Source organism: Drosophila erecta, unplaced genomic scaffold, assembly GCF_003286155.1.
Source record: "Drosophila erecta strain 14021-0224.00,06,07 unplaced genomic scaffold, DereRS2 tig00000126-arrow-pilon, whole genome shotgun sequence".
NCBI classification, from domain to species: domain Eukaryota; kingdom Metazoa; phylum Arthropoda; class Insecta; order Diptera; family Drosophilidae; genus Drosophila; species Drosophila erecta.
The window spans coordinates 3,925,516-3,946,573 of NW_020825209.1; the positions used below are offsets into that span (position 1 = coordinate 3,925,516).

A 21,058-nucleotide genomic window follows, 5' to 3' on the forward strand; every position below is an offset into this window, starting at 1 on the left:
AACCTCCTAAAACATCCGGCTTTGAACACATGTGGATAGGGAATTTTGTTACAAATTCAACGAGGTATGGCATTCCACTCTTGGACAACTATTTTTATTGCTATCGAAAAAAAACGGATTATTTTTATTCAAAAAAAAATATAAAATTTTTTTTTTTCAAAAATGTGATATTTTCAAACGGAAATTTCGCCATAACTTGGCCAAAAAAGGAGACACAGTTAAAATGAAGACTGTTTTGTGTTGCTAATAAACAATGCTAACTATGCTCATCCCTACTTTTATGATTTTCGAAAAAATAAATTTTAACAAATTTTCGCATTTTCGATAAGGGGTACCCCCATCAAAATTTGTGAAAAATTGAAACCTCCTAAAACATCCGGCTTTGAACACATGTGGATAGGGAATTTTGTTACAAATTCAACGAGGTATTGCATTCCACTCTTGGACAACTATTTTTATTGCTATCGAAAAAAAACTGATTATTTTTATTCAAAAAAAAATATAAAATTTTTTTTTTTCAAAAATGTGATATTTTCAAACGGAAATTTCGCCATAACTTGGCCAAAAAATGAGACACAGTTAAAATGAAGACTGTTTTGTGTTGCTAATAAACAATGCTAACTATGCTCATCCCTACTTTTATGATTTTCGAAAAAATAAATTTTAACAAATTTTCGCATTTTCGATAAGGGGTACCCCCATCAAAATTTGTGAAAAATTGAAACCTCCTAAAACATCCGGCTTTGAACACATGTGGATAGGGAATTTTGTTACAAATTCAACGAGGTATGGCATTCCACTCTTGGACAACTATTTTTATTGCTATCGAAAAAAAACGGATTATTTTTATTCAAAAAAAAATATAAAATTTTTTTTTTTCAAAAATGTGATATTTTCAAACGGAAATTTCGCCATAACTTGGCCAAAAAAGGAGACACAGTTAAAATGAAGACTGTTTTGTGTTGCTAATAAACAATGCTAACTATGCTCATCCCTACTTTTATGATTTTCGAAAAAATAAATTTTAACAAATTTTCGCATTTTCGATAAGGGGTACCCCCATCAAAATTTGTGAAAAATTGAAACCTCCTAAAACATCCGGCTTTGAACACATGTGGATAGGGAATTTTGTTACAAATTCAACGAGGTATTGCATTCCACTCTTGGACAACTATTTTTATTGCTATCGAAAAAAAACTGATTATTTTTATTCAAAAAAAAATATAAAATTTTTTTTTTTCAAAAATGTGATATTTTCAAACGGAAATTTCGCCATAACTTGGCCAAAAAATGAGACACAGTTAAAATGAAGACTGTTTTGTGTTGCTAATAAACAATGCTAACTATGCTCATCCCTACTTTTATGATTTTCGAAAAAATAAATTTTAACAAATTTTCGCATTTTCGATAAGGGGTACCCCCATCAAAATTTGTGAAAAATTGAAACCTCCTAAAACATCCGGCTTTGAACACATGTGGATAGGGAATTTTGTTACAAATTCAACGAGGTATGGCATTCCACTCTTGGACAACTATTTTTATTGCTATCGAAAAAAAACGGATTATTTTTATTCAAAAAAAAATATAAAATTTTTTTTTTTCAAAAATGTGATATTTTCAAACGGAAATTTCGCCATAACTTGGCCAAAAAAGGAGACACAGTTAAAATGAAGACTGTTTTGTGTTGCTAATAAACAATGCTAACTATGCTCATCCCTACTTTTATGATTTTCGAAAAAATAAATTTTAACAAATTTTCGCATTTTCGATAAGGGGTACCCCCATCAAAATTTGTGAAAAATTGAAACCTCCTAAAACATCCGGCTTTGAACACATGTGGATAGGAAATTTTGTTACAAATTCAACGAGGTATGGCATTCCACTCTTGGACAACTATTTTTATTGCTATCGAAAAAAAACTGATTATTTTTATTCAAAAAAAAATATAAAATTTTTTTTTTTCAAAAATGTGATATTTTCAAACGGAAATTTCGCCATAACTTGGCCAAAAAAGGAGACACAGTTAAAATGAAGACTGTTTTGTGTTGCTAATAAACAATGCTAACTATGCTCATCCCTAATTTTATGATTTTCGAAAAAATAAATTTTAACAAATTTTCGCATTTTCGATAAGGGGTACCCCCATCAAAATTTGTGAAAAATTGAAACCTCCTAAAACATCCGGCTTTGAACACATGTGGATAGGGAATTTTGTTACAAATTCAACGAGGTATGGCATTCCACTCTTGGACAACTATTTTTATTGCTATCGAAAAAAAACTGATTATTTTTATTCAAAAAAAAATATACAATTTTTTTTTTTTAAAAATTGATATTTTCAAACGGAAATTTCGCCATAACTTGGCCAAAAAATGAGACACAGTTAAAATGAAGACTGTTTTGTGTTGCTAATAAACAATGCTAACTATGCTCATCCCTACTTTTATGATTTTCGAAAAAATAAATTTTAACAAATTTTCGCATTTTCGATAAGGGGTACCCCCATCAAAATTTGTGAAAAATTGAAACCTCCTAAAACATCCGGCTTTGAACACATGTGGATAGGAAATTTTGTTACAAATTCAACGAGGTATGGCATTCCACTCTTGGACAACTATTTTTATTGCTATCGAAAAAAAACTGATTATTTTTATTCAAAAAAAAATATAAAATTTTTTTTTTTTCAAAAATGTGATATTTCAAACGGAAATTTCGCCATAACTTGGCCAAAAAATGAGACACAGTTAAAATGAAGACTGTTTTGTGTTGCTAATAAACAATGCTAACTATGCTCATCCCTACTTTTATGATTTTCGAAAAAATAAATTTTAACAAATTTTCGCATTTTCGATAAGGGGTACCCCCATCAAAATTTGTGAAAAATTGAAACCTCCTAAAACATCCGGCTTTGAACACATGTGGATAGGGAATTTTGTTACAAATTCAACGAGGTATTGCATTCCACTCTTGGACAACTATTTTTATTGCTATCGAAAAAAAACTGATTATTTTTATTCAAAAAAAAATATACAATTTTTTTTTTTCAAAAATGTGATATTTTCAAACGGAAATTTCGCCATAACTTGGCCAAAAAATGAGACACAGTTAAAATGAAGACTGTTTTGTGTTGCTAATAAACAATACTTACTATGCTCATCCCTACTTTTATGATTTTCGAAAAAATAAATTTTAACAAATTTTCACATTTTCGATAAGGGGTACCCCCATCAAAATTTGTGAAAAATTGAAACCTCCTAAAACATCCGGCTTTGAACACATGTGGATAGGGAATTTTGTTACAAATTCAACGAGGTATGGCATTCCACTCTTGGACAACTATTTTTATTGCTATCGAAAAAAAACGGATTATTTTTATTCAAAAAAAAATATAAAATTTTTTTTTTTCAAAAATGTGATATTTTCAAACGGAAATTTCGCCATAACTTGGCCAAAAAAGGAGACACAGTTAAAATGAAGACTGTTTTGTGTTGCTAATAAACAATGCTAACTATGCTCATCCCTACTTTTATGATTTTCGAAAAAATAAATTTTAACAAATTTTCGCATTTTCGATAAGGGGTACCCCCATCAAAATTTGTGAAAAATTGAAACCTCCTAAAACATCCGGCTTTGAACACATGTGGATAGGAAATTTTGTTACAAATTCAACGAGGTATGGCATTCCACTCTTGGACAACTATTTTTATTGCTATCGAAAAAAAACTGATTATTTTTATTCAAAAAAAAATATACAATTTTTTTTTTTCAAAAATGTGATATTTTCAAACGGAAATTTCGCCATAACTTGGCCAAAAAATGAGACACAGTTAAAATGAAGACTGTTTTGTGTTGCTAATAAACAATGCTTACTATGCTCATCCCTACTTTTATGATTTTCGAAAAAATAAATTTTAACAAATTTTCACATTTTCGATAAGGGGTACCCCCATCAAAATTTGTGAAAAATTGAAACCTCCTAAAACATCCGGCTTTGAACACATGTGGATAGGGAATTTTGTTACAAATTCAACGAGGTATGGCATTCCACTCTTGGACAACTATTTTTATTGCTATCGAAAAAAACGGATTATTTTTATTCAAAAAAAAATATAAAATTTTTTTTTTTCAAAAATGTGATATTTTCAAACGGAAATTTCGCCATAACTTGGCCAAAAAAGGAGACACAGTTAAAATGAAGACTGTTTTGTGTTGCTAATAAACAATGCTAACTATGCTCATCCCTACTTTTATGATTTTCGAAAAAATAAATTTTAACAAATTTTCGCATTTTCGATAAGGGGTACCCCCATCAAAATTTGTGAAAAATTGAAACCTCCTAAAACATCCGGCTTTGAACACATGTGGATAGGAAATTTTGTTACAAATTCAACGAGGTATGGCATTCCACTCTTGGACAACTATTTTTATTGCTATCGAAAAAAAACTGATTATTTTTATTCAAAAAAAATATACAATTTTTTTTTTTCAAAAATTGATATTTTCAAACGGAAATTTCGCCATAACTTGGCCAAAAAATGAGACACAGTTAAAATGAAGACTGTTTTGTGTTGCTAATAAACAATGCTAACTATGCTCATCCCTACTTTTATGATTTTCGAAAAAATAAATTTTAACAAATTTTCGCATTTTCGATAAGGGGTACCCCCATCAAAATTTGTGAAAAATTGAAACCTCCTAAAACATCCGGCTTTGAACACATGTGGATAGGGAATTTTGTTACAAATTCAACGAGGTATGGCATTCCACTCTTGGACAACTATTTTTATTGCTATCGAAAAAAAACGGATTATTTTTATTCAAAAAAAAATATAAAATTTTTTTTTTTCAAAAATGTGATATTTTCAAACGGAAATTTCGCCATAACTTGGCCAAAAAATGAGACATAGTTAAAATGAAGACTGTTTTGTGTTGCTAATAAACAATGCTAACTATGCTCATCCCTACTTTTATGATTTTCGAAAAAATAAATTTTAACAAATTTTCGCATTTTCGATAAGGGGTACCCCCATCAAAATTTGTGAAAAATTGAAACCTCCTAAAACATCCGGCTTTGAACACATGTGGATAGGGAATTTTGTTACAAATTCAACGAGGTATGGCATTCCACTCTTGGACAACTATTTTTATTGCTATCGAAAAAAAACTGATTATTTTTATTCAAAAAAAAATATACAATTTTTTTTTTTCAAAAATTGATATTTTCAAACGGAAATTTCGCCATAACTTGGCCAAAAAATGAGACACAGTTAAAATGAAGACTGTTTTGTGTTGCTAATAAACAATGCTAACTATGCTCATCCCTACTTTTATGATTTTCGAAAAAATAAATTTTAACAAATTTTCGCATTTTCGATAAGGGGTACCCCCATCAAAATTTGTGAAAAATTGAAACCTCCTAAAACATCCGGCTTTGAACACATGTGGATAGGAAATTTTGTTACAAATTCAACGAGGTATGGCATTCCACTCTTGGACAACTATTTTTATTGCTATCGAAAAAAAACTGATTATTTTTATTCAAAAAAAAATATAAAATTTTTTTTTTTCAAAAATGTGATATTTTCAAACGGAAATTTCGCCATAACTTGGCCAAAAAATGAGACACAGTTAAAATGAAGACTGTTTTGTGTTGCTAATAAACAATGCTAACTATGCTCATCCCTACTTTTATGATTTTCGAAAAAATAAATTTTAACAAATTTTCGCATTTTCGATAAGGGGTACCCCCATCAAAATTTGTGAAAAATTGAAACCTCCTATATATTTTTTTTGAATAAAAGTAATCAGTTTTTTTTCGATAGCAATAAAAATAGTTGTCCAAGAGTGGAATGCCATACCTCGTTGAATTTGTAACAAAATTCCCTATCCACATGTGTTCAAAGCCGGATGTTTTAGGAGGTTTCAATTTTTCACAAATTTTGATGGGGGTACCCCTTATCGAAAATGCGAAAATTTGTTAAAATTTATTTTTTCGAAAATCATAAAAGTAGGGATGAGCATAGTTAGCATTGTTTATTAGCAACACAAAACAGTCTTCATTTTAACTGTGTCTCATGTTTTGGCCAAGTTATGGCGAAATTTCCGTTTGAAAATATCACATTTTTGAAAAAAAAAAATTGTATATTTTTTTTTGAATAAAAGTAATCAGTTTTTTTTCGATAGCAATAAAAATAGTTGTCCAAGAGTGGAATGCCATACCTCGTTGAATTTGTAACAAAATTCCCTATCCACATGTGTTCAAAGCCGGATGTTTTAGGAGGTTTCAATTTTTCACAAATTTTGATGGGGGTACCCCTTATCGAAAATGCGAAAATTTGTTAAAATTTAGTTTTTCGAAAATTATAAAAGTAGGGATGAGCATAGTTAGCATTGTTTATTAGCAACACAAAACAGTCTTCATTTTAGCTGTGTCTCCTTTTTTGGCCAAGTTATGGCGAAATTTCCGTTTGAAAATATCACATTTTTGAAAAAAAAAAATTTTATATTTTTTTTTGAATAAAAATAATCAGTTTTTTTTCGATAGCAATAAAAATAGTTGTCCAAGAGTGGAATGCCATACCTCGTTGAATTTGTAACAAAATTTCCTATCCACATGTGTTCAAAGCCGGATGTTTTAGGAGGTTTCAATTTTTCACAAATTTTGATGGGGGTACCCCTTATCGAAAATGCGAAAATTTGTTAAAATTTATTTTTTCGAAAATCATAAAAGTAGGGATGAGCATAGTTAGCATTGTTTATTAGCAACACAAAACAGTCTTCATTTTAACTGTGTCTCATTTTTTGGCCAAGTTATGGCGAAATTTCCGTTTGAAAATATCAATTTTTGAAAAAAAAAAATTGTATATTTTTTTTTGAATAAAAATAATCAGTTTTTTTTCGATAGCAATAAAAATAGTTGTCCAAGAGTGGAATGCCATACCTCGTTGAATTTGTAACAAAATTCCCTATCCACATGTGTTCAAAGCCGGATGTTTTAGGAGGTTTCAATTTTTCACAAATTTTGATGGGGGTACCCCTTATCGAAAATGCGAAAATTTGTTAAAATTTATTTTTTCGAAAATCATAAAAGTAGGGATGAGCATAGTTAGCATTGTTTATTAGCAACACAAAACAGTCTTCATTTTAACTATGTCTCATTTTTTGGCCAAGTTATGGCGAAATTTCCGTTTGAAAATATCACATTTTTGAAAAAAAAAAATTTTATATTTTTTTTTGAATAAAAATAATCCGTTTTTTTTCGATAGCAATAAAAATAGTTGTCCAAGAGTGGAATGCCATACCTCGTTGAATTTGTAACAAAATTCCCTATCCACATGTGTTCAAAGCCGGATGTTTTAGGAGGTTTCAATTTTTCACAAATTTTGATGGGGGTACCCCTTATCGAAAATGCGAAAATTTGTTAAAATTTATTTTTTCGAAAATCATAAAAGTAGGGATGAGCATAGTTAGCATTGTTTATTAGCAACACAAAACAGTCTTCATTTTAACTGTGTCTCATTTTTTGGCCAAGTTATGGCGAAATTTCCGTTTGAAAATATCAATTTTTGAAAAAAAAAAATTGTATATTTTTTTTTGAATAAAAATAATCAGTTTTTTTTCGATAGCAATAAAAATAGTTGTCCAAGAGTGGAATGCCATACCTCGTTGAATTTGTAACAAAATTTCCTATCCACATGTGTTCAAAGCCGGATGTTAGCATAGTTAGCATTGTTTATTAGCAACACAAAACAGTCTTCATTTTAGCTGTGTCTCCTTTTTTGGCCAAGTTATGGCGAAATTTCCGTTTAAAAATATCACATTTTTGAAAAAAAAAAATTGTATATTTTTTATTTAATAAAAATAATCTGTTTTTTTTCGATAGCAATAAAAATAGTTGTCCAAGAGTGGAATGCAATACCTCGTTGAATTTGTAACAAAATTTCCTATCCACATGTGTTCAAAGCCGGATGTTTTAGGAGGTTTCAATTTTTCACAAATTTTGATGGGGGTACCCCTTATCGAAAATGTGAAAATTTGTTAAAATTTATTTTTTCGAAAATCATAAAAGTAGGGATGAGCATAGTTAGCATTGTTTATTAGCAACACAAAACAGTCTTCATTTTAACTGTGTCTCCTTTATTGGCCAAGTTATGGCGAAATTTCCGTTTGAAAATATCACATTTTTGAAAAAAAAAATTTTATATTTTTTTTTGAATAAAAATAATCAGTTTTTTTTCGATAGCAATAAAAATAGTTGTCCAAAAGTGGAATGCCATACCTCGTTGAATTTGTAACAAAATTCCCTATCCACATGTGTTCAAAGCCGGATGTTTTAGGAGGTTTCAATTTTTCACATATTTTGATGGGGGTACCCCTTATCGAAAATGCGAAAATTTGTTAAAATTTATTTTTTCGAAAATCATAGTTAGCATTGATTATGCTAAATTTCCGTTTGAAAATATCAGATTTTTGACCGAAAAATTTTTTTTTTTTTTTTTATTAAGAAATAATAAGTTTTTTTTCGATAGCAATAAAAATAGTTGTCCAAGAGTGGAATGCCATACCTCGTTGAATTTGTTTGTCAAAAGGCTTTAACTAATGGCTTTATTAACTGTATTTAACTAATGGTTTTATTAATATAAAGAACTAAAAGGGGAACCACCCTATTTCTTGCGTTCGTAGCGGAATTTGTAGACGGGCGCACTGTCCTTGGTTCCAGCCATAATTTTCCTCGGCTTCAGAAGACGTGGCTGCTTGAGAGCGTTCTTCAGCTGAATCTTCTGCTGGACGATGCTGAGTTCCCTTTCACGATGCTCGCGTTTCTTCAGCTCGTTGATGCGCTGCTGTTTGGTATCGTTTGCAGGTGGTTTCTACAAACAAAATAAACACAATCGTTAAATACACGTCGAATTAATTTTAAAGAAATATTTTATATAATACTGTCCCCCAAAAATATAAAACCTAGTTGGTTTCAAGATGACATGGGATCATCCATGTAATTACCATGCCCAAGTCCACTTACGGATTTATCCTGCTCTTTCTGGAGCCGTTCGCCCAAGACCGACTCCTCGTTTCCCTCGTCGTCGAAGGTGATCCGCTTATTGCCTGCTCCCCCAAGGGCGTCCACGTCCACTAGCGTGGCCTTCAGGCGGTCGATCTTTTTGCGCTCCATGGTGCGCTTCATCACAACGTACTTGAGGTCCTGCGTCTGCATGAGAGCCAGCTGTTCGGGCGTGTGCTCGTCCTTTTTGTCCTGCTCGTGGTGCTCATCGTTCGACAGCTTGGAGTTGATCATGTGGTGGTAGAACTCATCGGGATTCTTGTTCTGCGCCCGGCGGTACAATAACTTCAAGGTCTTTTGCTTTTTCTGTGCATCGATGGCTCGCTTCTTGTAGTCCTTCTTCTTCTCCAGAAATCCCAGGTGCTGGCGCGCCTCCGGCTGGTGGCGCTCCCTGTGCACCTTCTGGTTGCTCTTCGACGCCTTCTTCCAGGAGGACATCTTGATATTCAACTAATAGTCGACAGCAATGAAATGTTTTGTTTTGAGAAACGTGCGCTTAGGAATTAGAGATGCGCAATTGATCGATAAGCGTATCGATAAATTGACAATGTCTAATTTAAGACATCAAAAACAGTGTTAATCGGGACATTGGGCGAAATTCAAGCTGTCTTCTTACAATCATTCTACTATTCATGACTTCCGTGTAAGCTACTTCCATGTGCATTTAATAATGACGATTTACGCATTTGATAGACGATTTACGTGACTTGTGGCGATAGAGACCTTTAGCTAAGTGTCTGAATCACGACTATCGCCAAATCGTCCATCTCTAAACCGCACACGTGCATTTTGAACGGGCATCAATTACATTTCCATTATTTACTTCGGAAAACCGGAGTTTTTAAGTGAAAAGTGAACGCAGGACAGCCGCAGAATGGTGAAGAAGAAAATAGACAACCGGATACGCGTGATGATCGAGAACGGAGTCAAACTGGGCCACCGAACCATGTTCATCGTCATCGGGGATAAGGCGCGCGACCAGGTGCCCATTCTTTACGACATCCTCACCAAGTCGACGGTCAAGGCGCGACCCACGGTCCTGTGGTGCTACAAGAACAAGGACGAGGCCATCTCCAAGTAAGTATCCAACGACAGGATTATTGCACAGAAAGTCAGCTAACTAGTTACCTTTTCAGTCATGGCAAAAAGCGAGCAAAGAAGATCGCCGTGGGCAAAGTGGACGTCAATGAGGCGGACCTGTTCGATTCCTTCCGAGTGGCCACCACCATTCACGGCAGATACTACTCCGAGACGCACGCGGTGCTTGGCCGAACCTACGGCGTGTGTGTGCTGCAGGACTTCGAGGCCCTAACTCCCAATCTCCTGGCTCGAACTGTGGAAACCGTGGAGGGTGGCGGTCTGATTATCCTGCTGTTGAAGACGCTGCAGTCGCTGAAGCAGCTATACACCATGAGCATGGATGTGCACAAGCGATTCCGCACAGAGGCGCATCAGACGGTGACCTGCCGGTTCAACGAGCGACTGATTCTCTCCCTGGCGGACTGCAAGCGCTGTCTGGTGGTCAACGATGACCTCACCGTGCTGCCACTTAGCTCCAAGACCATCAACGTGGAGCCAGTGAATGTAAGCTGGAGCGTGTAAATCTTGTGTAGCAACTAATACCACTTGTTTCCATACCTTTAGCCCGCAGGCGCCGGTCGATCGCCCAATGAGGCTAGCCTTAAGGAGCTAAAGGAGAGCCTCCTTACGGTTCAGCCGGCTGGAGCTCTGGTTAATCTCTGCAAGACCTACGATCAGGCCAATGCCGTAGCCCAGTTCATTGAGGCATTGGTCGATAAGCAACTGAAGCCGCCCATGTCCTTGACAGCAGCTCGTGGTCGTGGCAAATCGGCCGCCCTGGGTCTGTCGATAGCCGCCGCCGTGGCTTTTGGCTATGTGAATGTCTACGTGACCTCGCCGCATCCGGAAAACTTAATCACGCTCTTTGAATTTGTCCTCAAGGGTTTCGATGCCTTAGAGTACCAGGAGCATGCCGACTACACTATTATACGCTCCACCAATGCCGACTATAAAAAGGCGATAATAAGGATAAATATCACGAGGAGCAGCAGACAGACTATACAGTACATAGCTCCCAGCGATACCCATCTCCTAAATGCCGCTGATCTTCTGCTGATCGATGAGGCGGCTGCCATTCCCTTGCCGCTGGTAAAGAAGATGATCGGTCCGTATCTGGTATTCATGGCCAGTACGATAAATGGATACGAGGGCACTGGCCGGTCGCTAAGCTTGAAGCTTATTTCCCAGCTACAAAAGGATAACAATGCGAGGCCGCCACTGAAACTGGAGGAATCCATTCGGTACCAGGAGAACGACGACATAGAAAAGTGGCTGATCAACCTGTTGTGCCTGGATGCCAGTACGGTGCCGAGCATAAGCTCGGGATGTCCCACGCCTGATGCTTGTGAACTGTACTATGTGGACAGGGACGCTCTGTTTTCGTATCACAAGGCTGCCGAGGCCTTTCTCCATCGCCTGGTATCCATTTATGTATCATCACATTACAAGAACACCCCCAACGATCTGCAGATGATGAGCGATGCCCCGGCGCATCACCTATTTTGTCTCCTGGGTCCCGTGCAGCGTATGGACGCCTTGCCAGAGATATTGGTGGTTATCCAAGTGGCACTGGAGGGTCAGATCTCCGCCCAAAGCATAAGTGATTCCCTGGGCAGGGGCAAGAAGGCGGCAGGCGATCTGATTCCCTGGAACATAGCCGAGCAGTATGGCGATCGAGACTTCCCCAAGCTGTGCGGCGTTCGCATCGTGAGGGTAGCCACGCATCCAAATTACCAGAGGATGGGCTATGGCAAGCGGGCCATTCAGCTGCTCAAGGACTATTATGCGAGAAAGCACACTAACCTAGAGGACAGTCCAGCTGCCAGCAAGGATGCTGGAAAAGGTGAGTGCACTCCAATGATTTATTATGGTCTCTATAATATTCGCCTTCAATTTCGCCTAGGTATCGAGGAGGTGGAGGAGGAGGAACTGAGTCTGCTGAAGGAACAAATTCGGCCTCGCAGTCGTATTCCCACGCTTTTGCAGCGCTTGCACGAACGCATCCCGGAACCCGTGGACTATATTGGCACATCCTATGGCCTCACCTCCGAACTGCTGAAGTTCTGGAAGAACGCCGGCTTTGTGCCAGTGTACTTGAGCCAGAAATCTAACGAACTGACCGCCGAGCACAGCTGCATCATGCTGCACACACCCACTGCCACGCCTTGGCTGGGCCTGTATTACCAGGATTTCCGCAGAAGAGTCCTTAAGTTAATGGGAAAGACGTTCAGGGAGTTCGAGACGAAACTCTGTTTGGCCTTGCTGAAGAACAAGTCCGTGGACACGGAAGCTAGTGCCCTGAAAGTCCTCGATAAGCCCATGCTGGATGTGTACTTTTTGCCGCACGATCTGCAGCGCTTGGAGAGCTACGCTCGCCAGCAGTCCGAGTTCCGTCTGATCATCGATCTGCTCGCGGACATTGCCCAGCTGTATTTCCAGGGCAGGATAGATGGTCTGCTGCTCGACCTGGTGCAGCAGGGCATCCTTTTGGCCCTGGGCGTGCAGGGCAAGACAGTGGATGCATTGGGTCTGGAACTGAATATGCCAGGTAACCAGTTGTTGGCCAAATTCTTCGATGCCATGAAACGGTGCAATCAGTGCTTCCGGTCGGTTCTGGAGGAGCATATCGAGGGCGGCATGCTACGGGAGGCGGATCTGTCGAAGGGCGAGGAACTCCAACCGCTGACCCTGTCCCTCGACCAGGAGCTGGATCAAACGGCCCAACAGCTGAGTAAGCAGCAGCGCAAGGAGCTGAAGCGACTGAAGGCCGAGCAGCTGGACGAGTTCCAAATCAAAGGCACCGAGGAGGATTGGTCCAAGGCGCTGGAAACAAACGGAACAGGCGGTGGCAGCGGGCTGCTCTCCGTCAAAAGGTAGGTGCGCTTAATGTATAATTAAAGTATATAAATACAATTATTTGATTCGTTTCTTTTTATCACTAGGTAAAAATAAATGTAATTTCCCAAACTTCCAAAGCCTATTTAATTCCTATTTCCCTCTCTTTCTTTTCAGTGGCGTCAAGCGACTGGATGGACCAATCGAGCAGCCCGGTGATCGCGACCTGGCAGCTCCGCTGTCCAAGAAGAAAAAGAAGAATAATCCGAAACAGAAACGCGGTCAGGGCAAGTCCCTGATCTAGAGTACCTTTTTTTTGGGGGGGGAAAGAATGTGGATTTTAATGCTACAGAAAAGTACATATTGTTGTAAGCTCCGTTAAAAATAAAGAAACCTAATAACTGAACTATATCTTGATATCGGCTGCAGCCTTGGCTGCGTTGGCAGCCGCCCTGCGTCGATCCTTGAGGTCCTGGTAGCTGACACCCGGCTCCTTGTGTGTATTTCGCTCGAAGCGCTTGACCTTGGCCTTCTTGCGGCTGACGAGCTTTGTCGTCGGCAGCATATTGTTGCGTTGCAGCGTGTGGAAGCGGTCCTTCAGCAGACTGCTCTCTGTCTTCACGTTGCGCAGATTTCCGGCGATTTCCTCGGGCAAATTTATATCCAGATCTGGCTCCTCGAACTTGTGCCGCCCCAGGCGTTTCGGCTCAAACTTGGCCTTCTCCGCGCGCTGCTTGCGGCGCTTCTTCAGATCATTCAGGTCTTCCTCCTCATCGTCCAGCTCGTGACGAATCGATTTGATACTGAATGAGGAAACCATAGGGATTATGTGGACTTCAAAGACATTATATATAACCTTACCGGATCAGATCAGCAGTCTGTTGCTTGAGCTTCCTCTTGAGCTCTGTTTGGCGCACAAGCTCCTTTTGCTTAAGCTCCTTGCGGCGGGCCTGCTTGCTCTTCTTTTTGTTTTCCACGGGGGCGTTGATTGTGTGATAGGGCTTTTCATCATCGTCCTCCTTTTTCTCCCCATTAATTTGGCCATCATCATCCTGCTCACCACCCTCCTCCTCATCCATGCCTTGGCTCATCTCTTGTAGGCGACGACGATCTCTCTCCTCGGGCGTCACCTTGGAGAACATGCTGGTGGTCACGCGCTTCAGGTGCTGTTCCTTCTTGATGATGCCCTCCTCGCGTTCCACCACGTGATCGATCAGCGCCTGGTGATCCTCGGGTGCGGGATTATAACTCATGCCCGGATGCGGGAGCTCAAACTTCCTAAAAGACAAGTTACAGTCAATAATTGACCAATTTAAGCCTTAGCAAGTAAGAATTGCAGAGTAGTCTGCTTACTTGGCCTTGGTAGTTTTGTGGTGTAGACTGGCGTGAGTTTTCACCACCTTCTTGCCAATATTTCCGGCTGTGTGCAGTGCCAGATCGCGACTGATCCAGCCCTTCTCGTCCTTGAGACCAGGTATCTCATCGCGGAAATCCACCTCCTGCCAGATGTCCTTCTCGACGGCAAGCTTCTTGTTCTTCTTGTCCGCCAGCCGTTGCTCCAGTTTTTCGTAGTACAGAGCCCGATCGCTGTTGGCCTGGCGATGGCGCGGCTTGGTGGGATTGCAGACCTCCAGCTCGATGTTGCGTCCGTTCTTCTTCTGGCGCACATGGTTGCTACAGGAATTTCAGGCTTAGTAAGACTCCCTGCCAGGGAATAGGCAGCGAACTTACCGCTTGGCAATGGGATCTTGGACTCTGGATGTGTTCTCCAGAGCCTGGTGGCTGCGCATGGGCTTCTTGGCATTCAACTTACGCTTTTGCTTTACACTCAGAACGGTGGCCTTGGTTTTTTGGAGGCTGGTGTCCACGACGAATAGATCCTCATCCTGTTTGTCCGCGAATGTTCTGTAATAGGCGCAACACCCAGCTAAAGAATTGCAAATTACCACATTGTTTACCCGCTAACTTACCCAACGCGCTCCTCCTGGCGCTGATCTTCGAGGAACTGCTCGACATCCTGGATGTCGGTTTTGCGCCACGCCGATTTGTTCTTCTTCGAAATGCGCTTCTTCTTCGTCGCTGGCTCTACGGCCGTCATTTCTCCGGATTATTTTGAAATTAAAAAATACAAATAACAAATGTTGAGCGGCACACGTGCAATCTGCAAAAGGCTTTCCAACACGCTTAGCGTCGCTTGCCAACACTGGCGCTCTGTGCTGTCAGCTGCTTAGAGATGGGAAACACATGAGTTGCAACTCTATACATAAAACTTTACAAATATGAATGAAATTCTTAATATATTATTAAAACATTCTTGTCAATGAAGCAGCAGGAAACAAGCTGAAAAGAGGCACTGGCTCTTAGCTAGCTAGAAACTGGCTTGCGCATCTCTAGCCCCACCTTACTTGCATTCAAACCAGCTGTGTGTGTGCTTGTGTGCGTGACCAACTGAGCTCTGTCGTGCATTGTAATCCATTTCAATTTTATAGCCACCCGCGAGCCGAATCAAAGTCAGTAGCATTTGTGATGAGCTGGCGGTCAAAAGGGCAAAACCATAAACCGATGCAAGCTCACGCACGTTTCTAAAGTGAAAATAGCCGGTAAGTGCGAGTAGTGAAGACGCCGCTGACGTGTACATACCAAACAAAAAGTGGTAAACAAACTTGTCCGCTTATTTTTATCTGTGTTTGAATACTCTTGCAAAGGGTATGATCACTTTGAAGTGGTTTTGTTTAGTTTACAAGAACGACATTGATTTTTTTTATATCTCAACGATCTACTGCCTATATCCTATAGAAAATAAATATATAAATCGAATAAATCTAAAACTATAACTGCAAGGGTATTCAAGCATTAGCCTGCTCAAGTCTTTATTCTTATTGTTATTTTCTTTTCTCAATTTTTGTTTTTCACCGATTACGCCGTGTTATCTCCGCGCTGAAATACATGTATGTAGTTTAATTCGTTACAAATAGCAGATCGCGATCTCTAGCAGCGACAGACACACTTTGGACACCACCACGATGAGCACCTTTCCCAGCTTTGCGGACATTTCGGCCAAGTTCTCGGAGGCCACGCTGGACGAGATCATCCGGAACGCGGGCGGCACCCGGCACACCTCCTACAAGTTTGGCCCAAGTGGCAAGAAGGGCGACGCCTATCTGAGCCGTGTCTTCCGCATCACCATCTACGGCGTCAAGGAGGCGGAACAGGGCCAGGACGAGGAGCAAATGGAGGTCGGTGTGATCGTGAAGGCCATGCCCGACAATCTGCACCGCCGGCGGCTCTTCCGTTCGGTGATATTCTTCCGCAACGAGATCAACTTCTACACCAAGGTGTTACCGGCCATCGAGGCCTTCCAGAAGTCCCGCCAGCCCGCCCCCGAGAAGCCCTTCGTGGAGTATCCCCGCTGCTTGGCCAGCCTGTGCGATGGCGCCAACGATTTCATCGCCCTGGAGGATGTGGGTCCCAGGGGCTACAGGGCTCCTGTGCGGTAAGTTGCCCCCTTCCATATGAAATCAACGTTCTATAAATACTATCTGTCAACTCTTGAAATAGATTACTGCAATGTCTATATTGAGTTATAAATTATAAAACCCAACCGCAATTACCTATCATCACCACTCTAACCACTTTACTCGCAGTCAGGACTACATTTCGCTGGAGGATGCCCTGCTGACGATGCGAACCCTGGGTCGATTCCATGGCGTGGCCCTGGCCTTCAATGCTCTGGATAGCAAGAATTTCGAAAAGGCGGCAGATTCGCTCGAGGAGACCTATTACGGCGAACACACCAGGGAGTGGTACACGGGCTTCCTCCTGCTGGCGGAGAATGTGGCCAGGGACGCCGTCAAGCATATCTATCCGGATAGCAAGTACGAGACTGTGGCCACAAACTTCCTGCAGCCGCCGCTGTTCGACGACCTGATCAACCTAGTGTCCACTCGCTCCAAGTTGAGTGTCTTCGGGCACGGCGACTGTTGGACGCCCAACTTCCTGACCAAGTACAACGAGCAGGGGCAATCGCAGGAGATCATCATCATTGATTTCCAGTTGGCCAGGTGCTCCTCCTTGGCCCTGGACCTGAGTTTCTTCATCTACTCCTGCACGAGCCAGGAGCTGAGGGAGCAGCACTACGATAAGCTGCTTCGCGCCTACCTGGAGAGCGCTCAGGAACTGATAAAGGATCTGGGTGGTAATGCAGAGGCTATCATTTCCTGGGAATCGCTGCAGGAGGAGCTGAAAAACTTTGGTCGCTTTGGCTGCGGCATGGGCATCGAATCGCTGCCGATGACGATGATGGAGGACGAGGAGGTGGCCGATCTGGACGGCATCCAGGAGAACGCGATTCTTACCGACATCTGGAACATCACACCCTTCAAGGAGCCCGCCAAGCAGCAGCGACTGGCCGATATCTTCAAGCACGCCATTGATCAGGGCTACATTAAGTAAGCTCATTGGTTTCTATGATTATATCGAATTCATATAGTATTAGGAATTTCGTAACTGTAACCCATGTATGTAGAAAACATACCTCCAGATAATTAAAAGCATATTTTAAACACATTGACTAAGCTTCACTTTCGAGCCGCTTGGCGGATTGGATTAAAAACAGATCTTTATGGGCAATAGCTGATGAATAAAGTAACATAGATTGAAAGGTATGTACACGGTGCTGGTGCTGGAGCTATAACTAAGTTCGGACCGACCGATTTAGAGGCACTGTCCTTCGTGGAGGACGCACCAGTGCGGAATCACTGCATCCGCGTGGATTCCTCGGGCCAGAAGTCGCTCCCGGTAGCGGTAAAACCTTCTCTGGGCCAGCAGGGCAGAGGACTTCGGATTAGACCACAGTCGCTCGGCAGCTGCTCCAGCTCGCGGCCAGATTCGGGATTCTGTAAGGGATTGTGGGTGATTAAGTGGGTTATTACCGTGCGGTTCCCTGCTGTTTACATACCCAATGAGTTCTGATCCACATACTCGCTCCACATGCACACCTCACCGCCGAGAACCTGATCTTTGCTGCGACCAACGGGCATGCCACTGGAGTACACGGTGCGCCAGTTGTAGTACGACGTGCTGCCCCAGAAACCGTGATCCAGGTACCAGGCATTCTTAGTGGACACAATCAGTCGGTATCCCCGCTGCAAGAGCTCCCGATTGAGGGCATCCTGCGACTCCACCCAGGTCTGGATTATGAACCGTTCCTTGGGCAAATAAGCTTCGATGTACCGGGGATTGGTGAGGTGGCTGGACCAGATGATCACCGACTTGGGCTCCTTAATGCCCGGATACATGCGCTCGTTAATCTCGTCCCAGGCATTGAGGTTCCGCTGATGGAACTGCGACCACAGCCGCAGGAAGCTCTGCTCGCTGAGATCGTAGCCGCGTGCTCTCATGCCATCCCGAATCTCGTCGGTGTTATTCCAGCAGGGAAGGAACACCTCGTCGCCGCCCATGTGCAGGGTCTCCTCCGGAGCGCCCACCTCGGCTACGTCCTCCAAGATCTCCTTGAGCACCGCGTACATGTGATCGTTCAGGGGATTCAGTTGGCCGCACGGTGGCTGCACACAGAATCTCCTCCAGGGCGATTGGTTCAGGCACACGGACATGTTGCCCAGTCCGGCGGCAGGACCCCATTGCCATCCATTGCCCGCGTGCGAGGGTCCATCGATCTCGATCAGTATCCGTATGCCCCGCAATCGGGCATACTTGACCAGGTTTAGTGCGTCCTGACGCGAGTACGTCTGCGATGAGGAGTACGCGCCGTAACGCTGCATCTCCGGCACCCTGGTGATCTCCAGCGGAAAACTGTGCGTGTCCACCACATGCCAGTGGAGCACATTCAGCTTACTGGCCGCCATCGCATCCAAAGTGCTGCGTATGAACTTGAGGGGCACAAAGTTTCGGGCCGTATCCAAAAGCACGCCGCGATGCGGAAAGGCCGGCCGATCAGTGATGTTGGCCGTGGTGACCATCAGCAGGCCATTGGACAGGCTGCCGGTGACCAGGTTGCTTAGCGTCTCGAAGGCGTGGCGTGCCCCGTACACCGTTGCCGCCTGGATGTCCACAAAGGTGGCCGTATCCGTGGTTCGCACCACCAGGGCGTAGCTCTCGTCGGTGGGCCAGTCCAGGACGAGGCTCTCGTTGGCCACCGTGGATCTGACCAGAATCTGCTTGCTGCTCTCGAGCGTGCAGTTCCGTGTGCACTCCTTCAGCAGATTTGAGACGAACAGCCGGTTCGTCTCCCTGAGGAACTGGGTGGCCGCCTCGCCGGGTGCCACCACATGGAAGCGCACCTTCCACGGATCGAACCGCACCCGCCTGTGCGATATGGTGCACTCCTTGCCCGTGGGCATGGGCCAGATGGCTCCGTACTTGCCGCAGGACAGCCGACAGTCCCGCTGGCTCTCGAAGATCTCCGGCGCGTACTGCAGTCCGGCCACCATCTCCCCCTCCGCGGTGCAGATGTCCGTCCGGCTGCACAGCCATTTCCTGCTAATCCAAAAGAGATTACGTTAATAATGCCAAGTAAGTACAATATCACAATAGCAAACATATGTATATATGATTATATTTTTAGATTGTACTTAGCATTTGCTTGAATTAGAACCCAAATTTCGTTACTGCTCTGCCGTAGAGCCTTTCATTTTATAGAGGAACATATTGAATTGAATTTTAATATACTGAGTACACTTTATCAGTACTCAGTATATTAAAGGGTTTCTTGATAAATTAAGTTATTTATTAAAAAAGGTATGAACACTTGAAATAATATCTTATTTTTCTATGATCAAATTTGGTTGGAATGAAAATTAACGAGATGCATGTTTTCTTCACAGTTTTTGCCCGGAAAAAAAGGGGGAAAAGTGAGACTTAATATTATTTATTTGCAAACTTAATTTCAATAATATTTGCAGCTGTATAGAAAGTAAGTAGTTTTTTTTTCTGTCGCTTTGCCAATAAGTTTCTTGTTGCACTTGTTCCCTTTTCGAAAAAAATGCACATGGAACGAATGCAAATTGACATGTAAATTCATTTGGCACGGATGAATTTTCACCTGTTTTTCTGTTTCTTTTAATTTCACTTGTTGCTTTTAGTTATTCGAAGAAATTGGATTTCCTGCACAGCAGAGACGCCAACCATTTGTTATCATTTGGCACAGTTTTTTCCAAATGCTCCCTTGTGGAATGGATTTCCTTAAATTTATTTACATTTTGTACATTTTTTAGAAAGCAACTAGTGGTCTAGTCTGCGGATCGCATGTAACATTTGCAATTTCATTGAAAATGTGTAACACTTTTAAAGTTTTTATGCGGTTTAGGGTATGTTCACTGTATTTTCTTAGAAAAAATGAGCATATTAAAAAAAAAAGAAAAAAAAATCCACTTGTTGCACTGGTTTCCTTTATTAAGCAGAGACACAAACCTGCTGGCGCTGCCGGCGTCGACGTCGCTGCCGGCATCATCTGCCCGCGTCAGCGCTGCGCCGACCGCAAAGCAAAGAAGCAGCGAAGCAGCAGCAGAGCAGAAGCACTGATAACGGTTGTAGCCGCTGAACCGCATCGTTCCTTTCTAACGGCTTCCTCAGCTGCGACGCCCGCTTTTATAATTTCTGTTCGCTATTTGGTGTATGGTGTATGGTGTGTGGTGTATGGTGTACTCGCTATATTCAATCTGCCGCCCACCCGCTCCGCTCGCCAAGCACAACAACACTGAAGAGCTGAAATCGAAAAAGCGACGCGGGGAAGTACGAATAAAATAAATCCGGCGAAATTTCACTTGCAGCGCAGCAGCGACAGCAACAACAGCAATAACAAGTCGAGCTTGTCGTCAATTGAATTGAAGAGAGTGCAAAAGCGAGAGCGAGAGAGAGAGAGAGCGGATTCGAAATACACGGTGGAAAAAAAGAGGTCCTTTCATCAGACTGTTTAACTCTTATAATTTAGTTCACAAATCCCAATAAAATGAGCATTTCTATACATATAGGATATTTATCCCACTAAAGATCCCCTGATCTTTTAAGGAAATATTAAATATTCCTTTTTCCTTTGTATTCGGTGAAGCAAGCCAATAATGAAAT

At 41.5% G+C, this 21,058-nt stretch overlaps 5 protein-coding genes across 7 annotated transcripts; 2 read left to right on the top strand and 3 right to left on the bottom strand.

Moving 5' to 3' along the window:
* Window positions 1-8,573: 8,573 nt before the first annotated feature.
* Window positions 8,574-9,607, bottom strand: LOC6549946 (probable U3 small nucleolar RNA-associated protein 11). The gene is made up of 2 exons (XM_001977368.3): window positions 9,023-9,607; window positions 8,574-8,870 (listed from the first exon to the last, which is right to left on the bottom strand). Exons 1-2 carry the CDS (start codon window positions 9,497-9,499, stop codon window positions 8,664-8,666), a joined length of 684 nt encoding a protein of 227 aa, XP_001977404.1. The 5' UTR covers window positions 9,500-9,607; the 3' UTR covers window positions 8,574-8,663.
* A 14-nt stretch (window positions 9,608-9,621) lies between these two features.
* LOC6549947 (RNA cytidine acetyltransferase) lies at window positions 9,622-13,299 on the top strand. Its single transcript, XM_026982513.1, has 5 exons — window positions 9,622-10,138; window positions 10,198-10,645; window positions 10,706-11,984; window positions 12,045-13,014; window positions 13,154-13,299. The coding sequence occupies exons 1-5, from the start codon at window positions 9,936-9,938 to the stop codon at window positions 13,278-13,280; spliced, it is 3,027 nt and encodes a 1,008-aa protein (XP_026838314.1). The 5' UTR covers window positions 9,622-9,935; the 3' UTR covers window positions 13,281-13,299.
* On the bottom strand, window positions 13,126-15,302 carry LOC6549715 (ribosome biogenesis protein NOP53). Its single transcript, XM_001977370.3, has 5 exons — window positions 14,947-15,302; window positions 14,708-14,881; window positions 14,330-14,650; window positions 13,838-14,254; window positions 13,126-13,779 (listed from the first exon to the last, which is right to left on the bottom strand). The coding sequence occupies exons 1-5, from the start codon at window positions 15,072-15,074 to the stop codon at window positions 13,383-13,385; spliced, it is 1,437 nt and encodes a 478-aa protein (XP_001977406.1). The 5' UTR covers window positions 15,075-15,302; the 3' UTR covers window positions 13,126-13,382.
* A 57-nt stretch (window positions 15,303-15,359) lies between these two features.
* On the top strand, window positions 15,360-17,542 carry LOC6549716. 2 transcript variants are annotated; one of them, XM_015155602.2, is made up of 3 exons: window positions 15,360-15,629; window positions 15,933-16,469; window positions 16,621-17,542. In XM_015155602.2, exons 2-3 carry the CDS (start codon window positions 16,000-16,002, stop codon window positions 17,426-17,428), a joined length of 1,278 nt encoding a protein of 425 aa, XP_015011088.1. In that variant the 5' UTR covers window positions 15,360-15,629; window positions 15,933-15,999; the 3' UTR covers window positions 17,429-17,542. The 2 variants fall into 2 exon arrangements, with proteins under 2 accessions (XP_015011088.1, XP_001977407.1); XM_001977371.3 differs by having other exon boundaries at window positions 15,360-15,576.
* Window positions 17,543-17,552: 10 nt separating this feature from the next.
* LOC6549717 (chitooligosaccharidolytic beta-N-acetylglucosaminidase) lies at window positions 17,553-20,692 on the bottom strand. 2 transcript variants are annotated; one of them, XM_001977372.3, is made up of 3 exons: window positions 20,405-20,692; window positions 17,934-19,471; window positions 17,553-17,871 (listed from the first exon to the last, which is right to left on the bottom strand). In XM_001977372.3, the coding sequence occupies exons 1-3, from the start codon at window positions 20,539-20,541 to the stop codon at window positions 17,690-17,692; spliced, it is 1,857 nt and encodes a 618-aa protein (XP_001977408.1). In that variant the 5' UTR covers window positions 20,542-20,692; the 3' UTR covers window positions 17,553-17,689. The 2 variants fall into 2 exon arrangements, with proteins under 2 accessions (XP_001977408.1, XP_026838315.1); XM_026982514.1 differs by having other exon boundaries at window positions 17,934-19,474.
* Window positions 20,693-21,058: the final 366 nt, after the last annotated feature.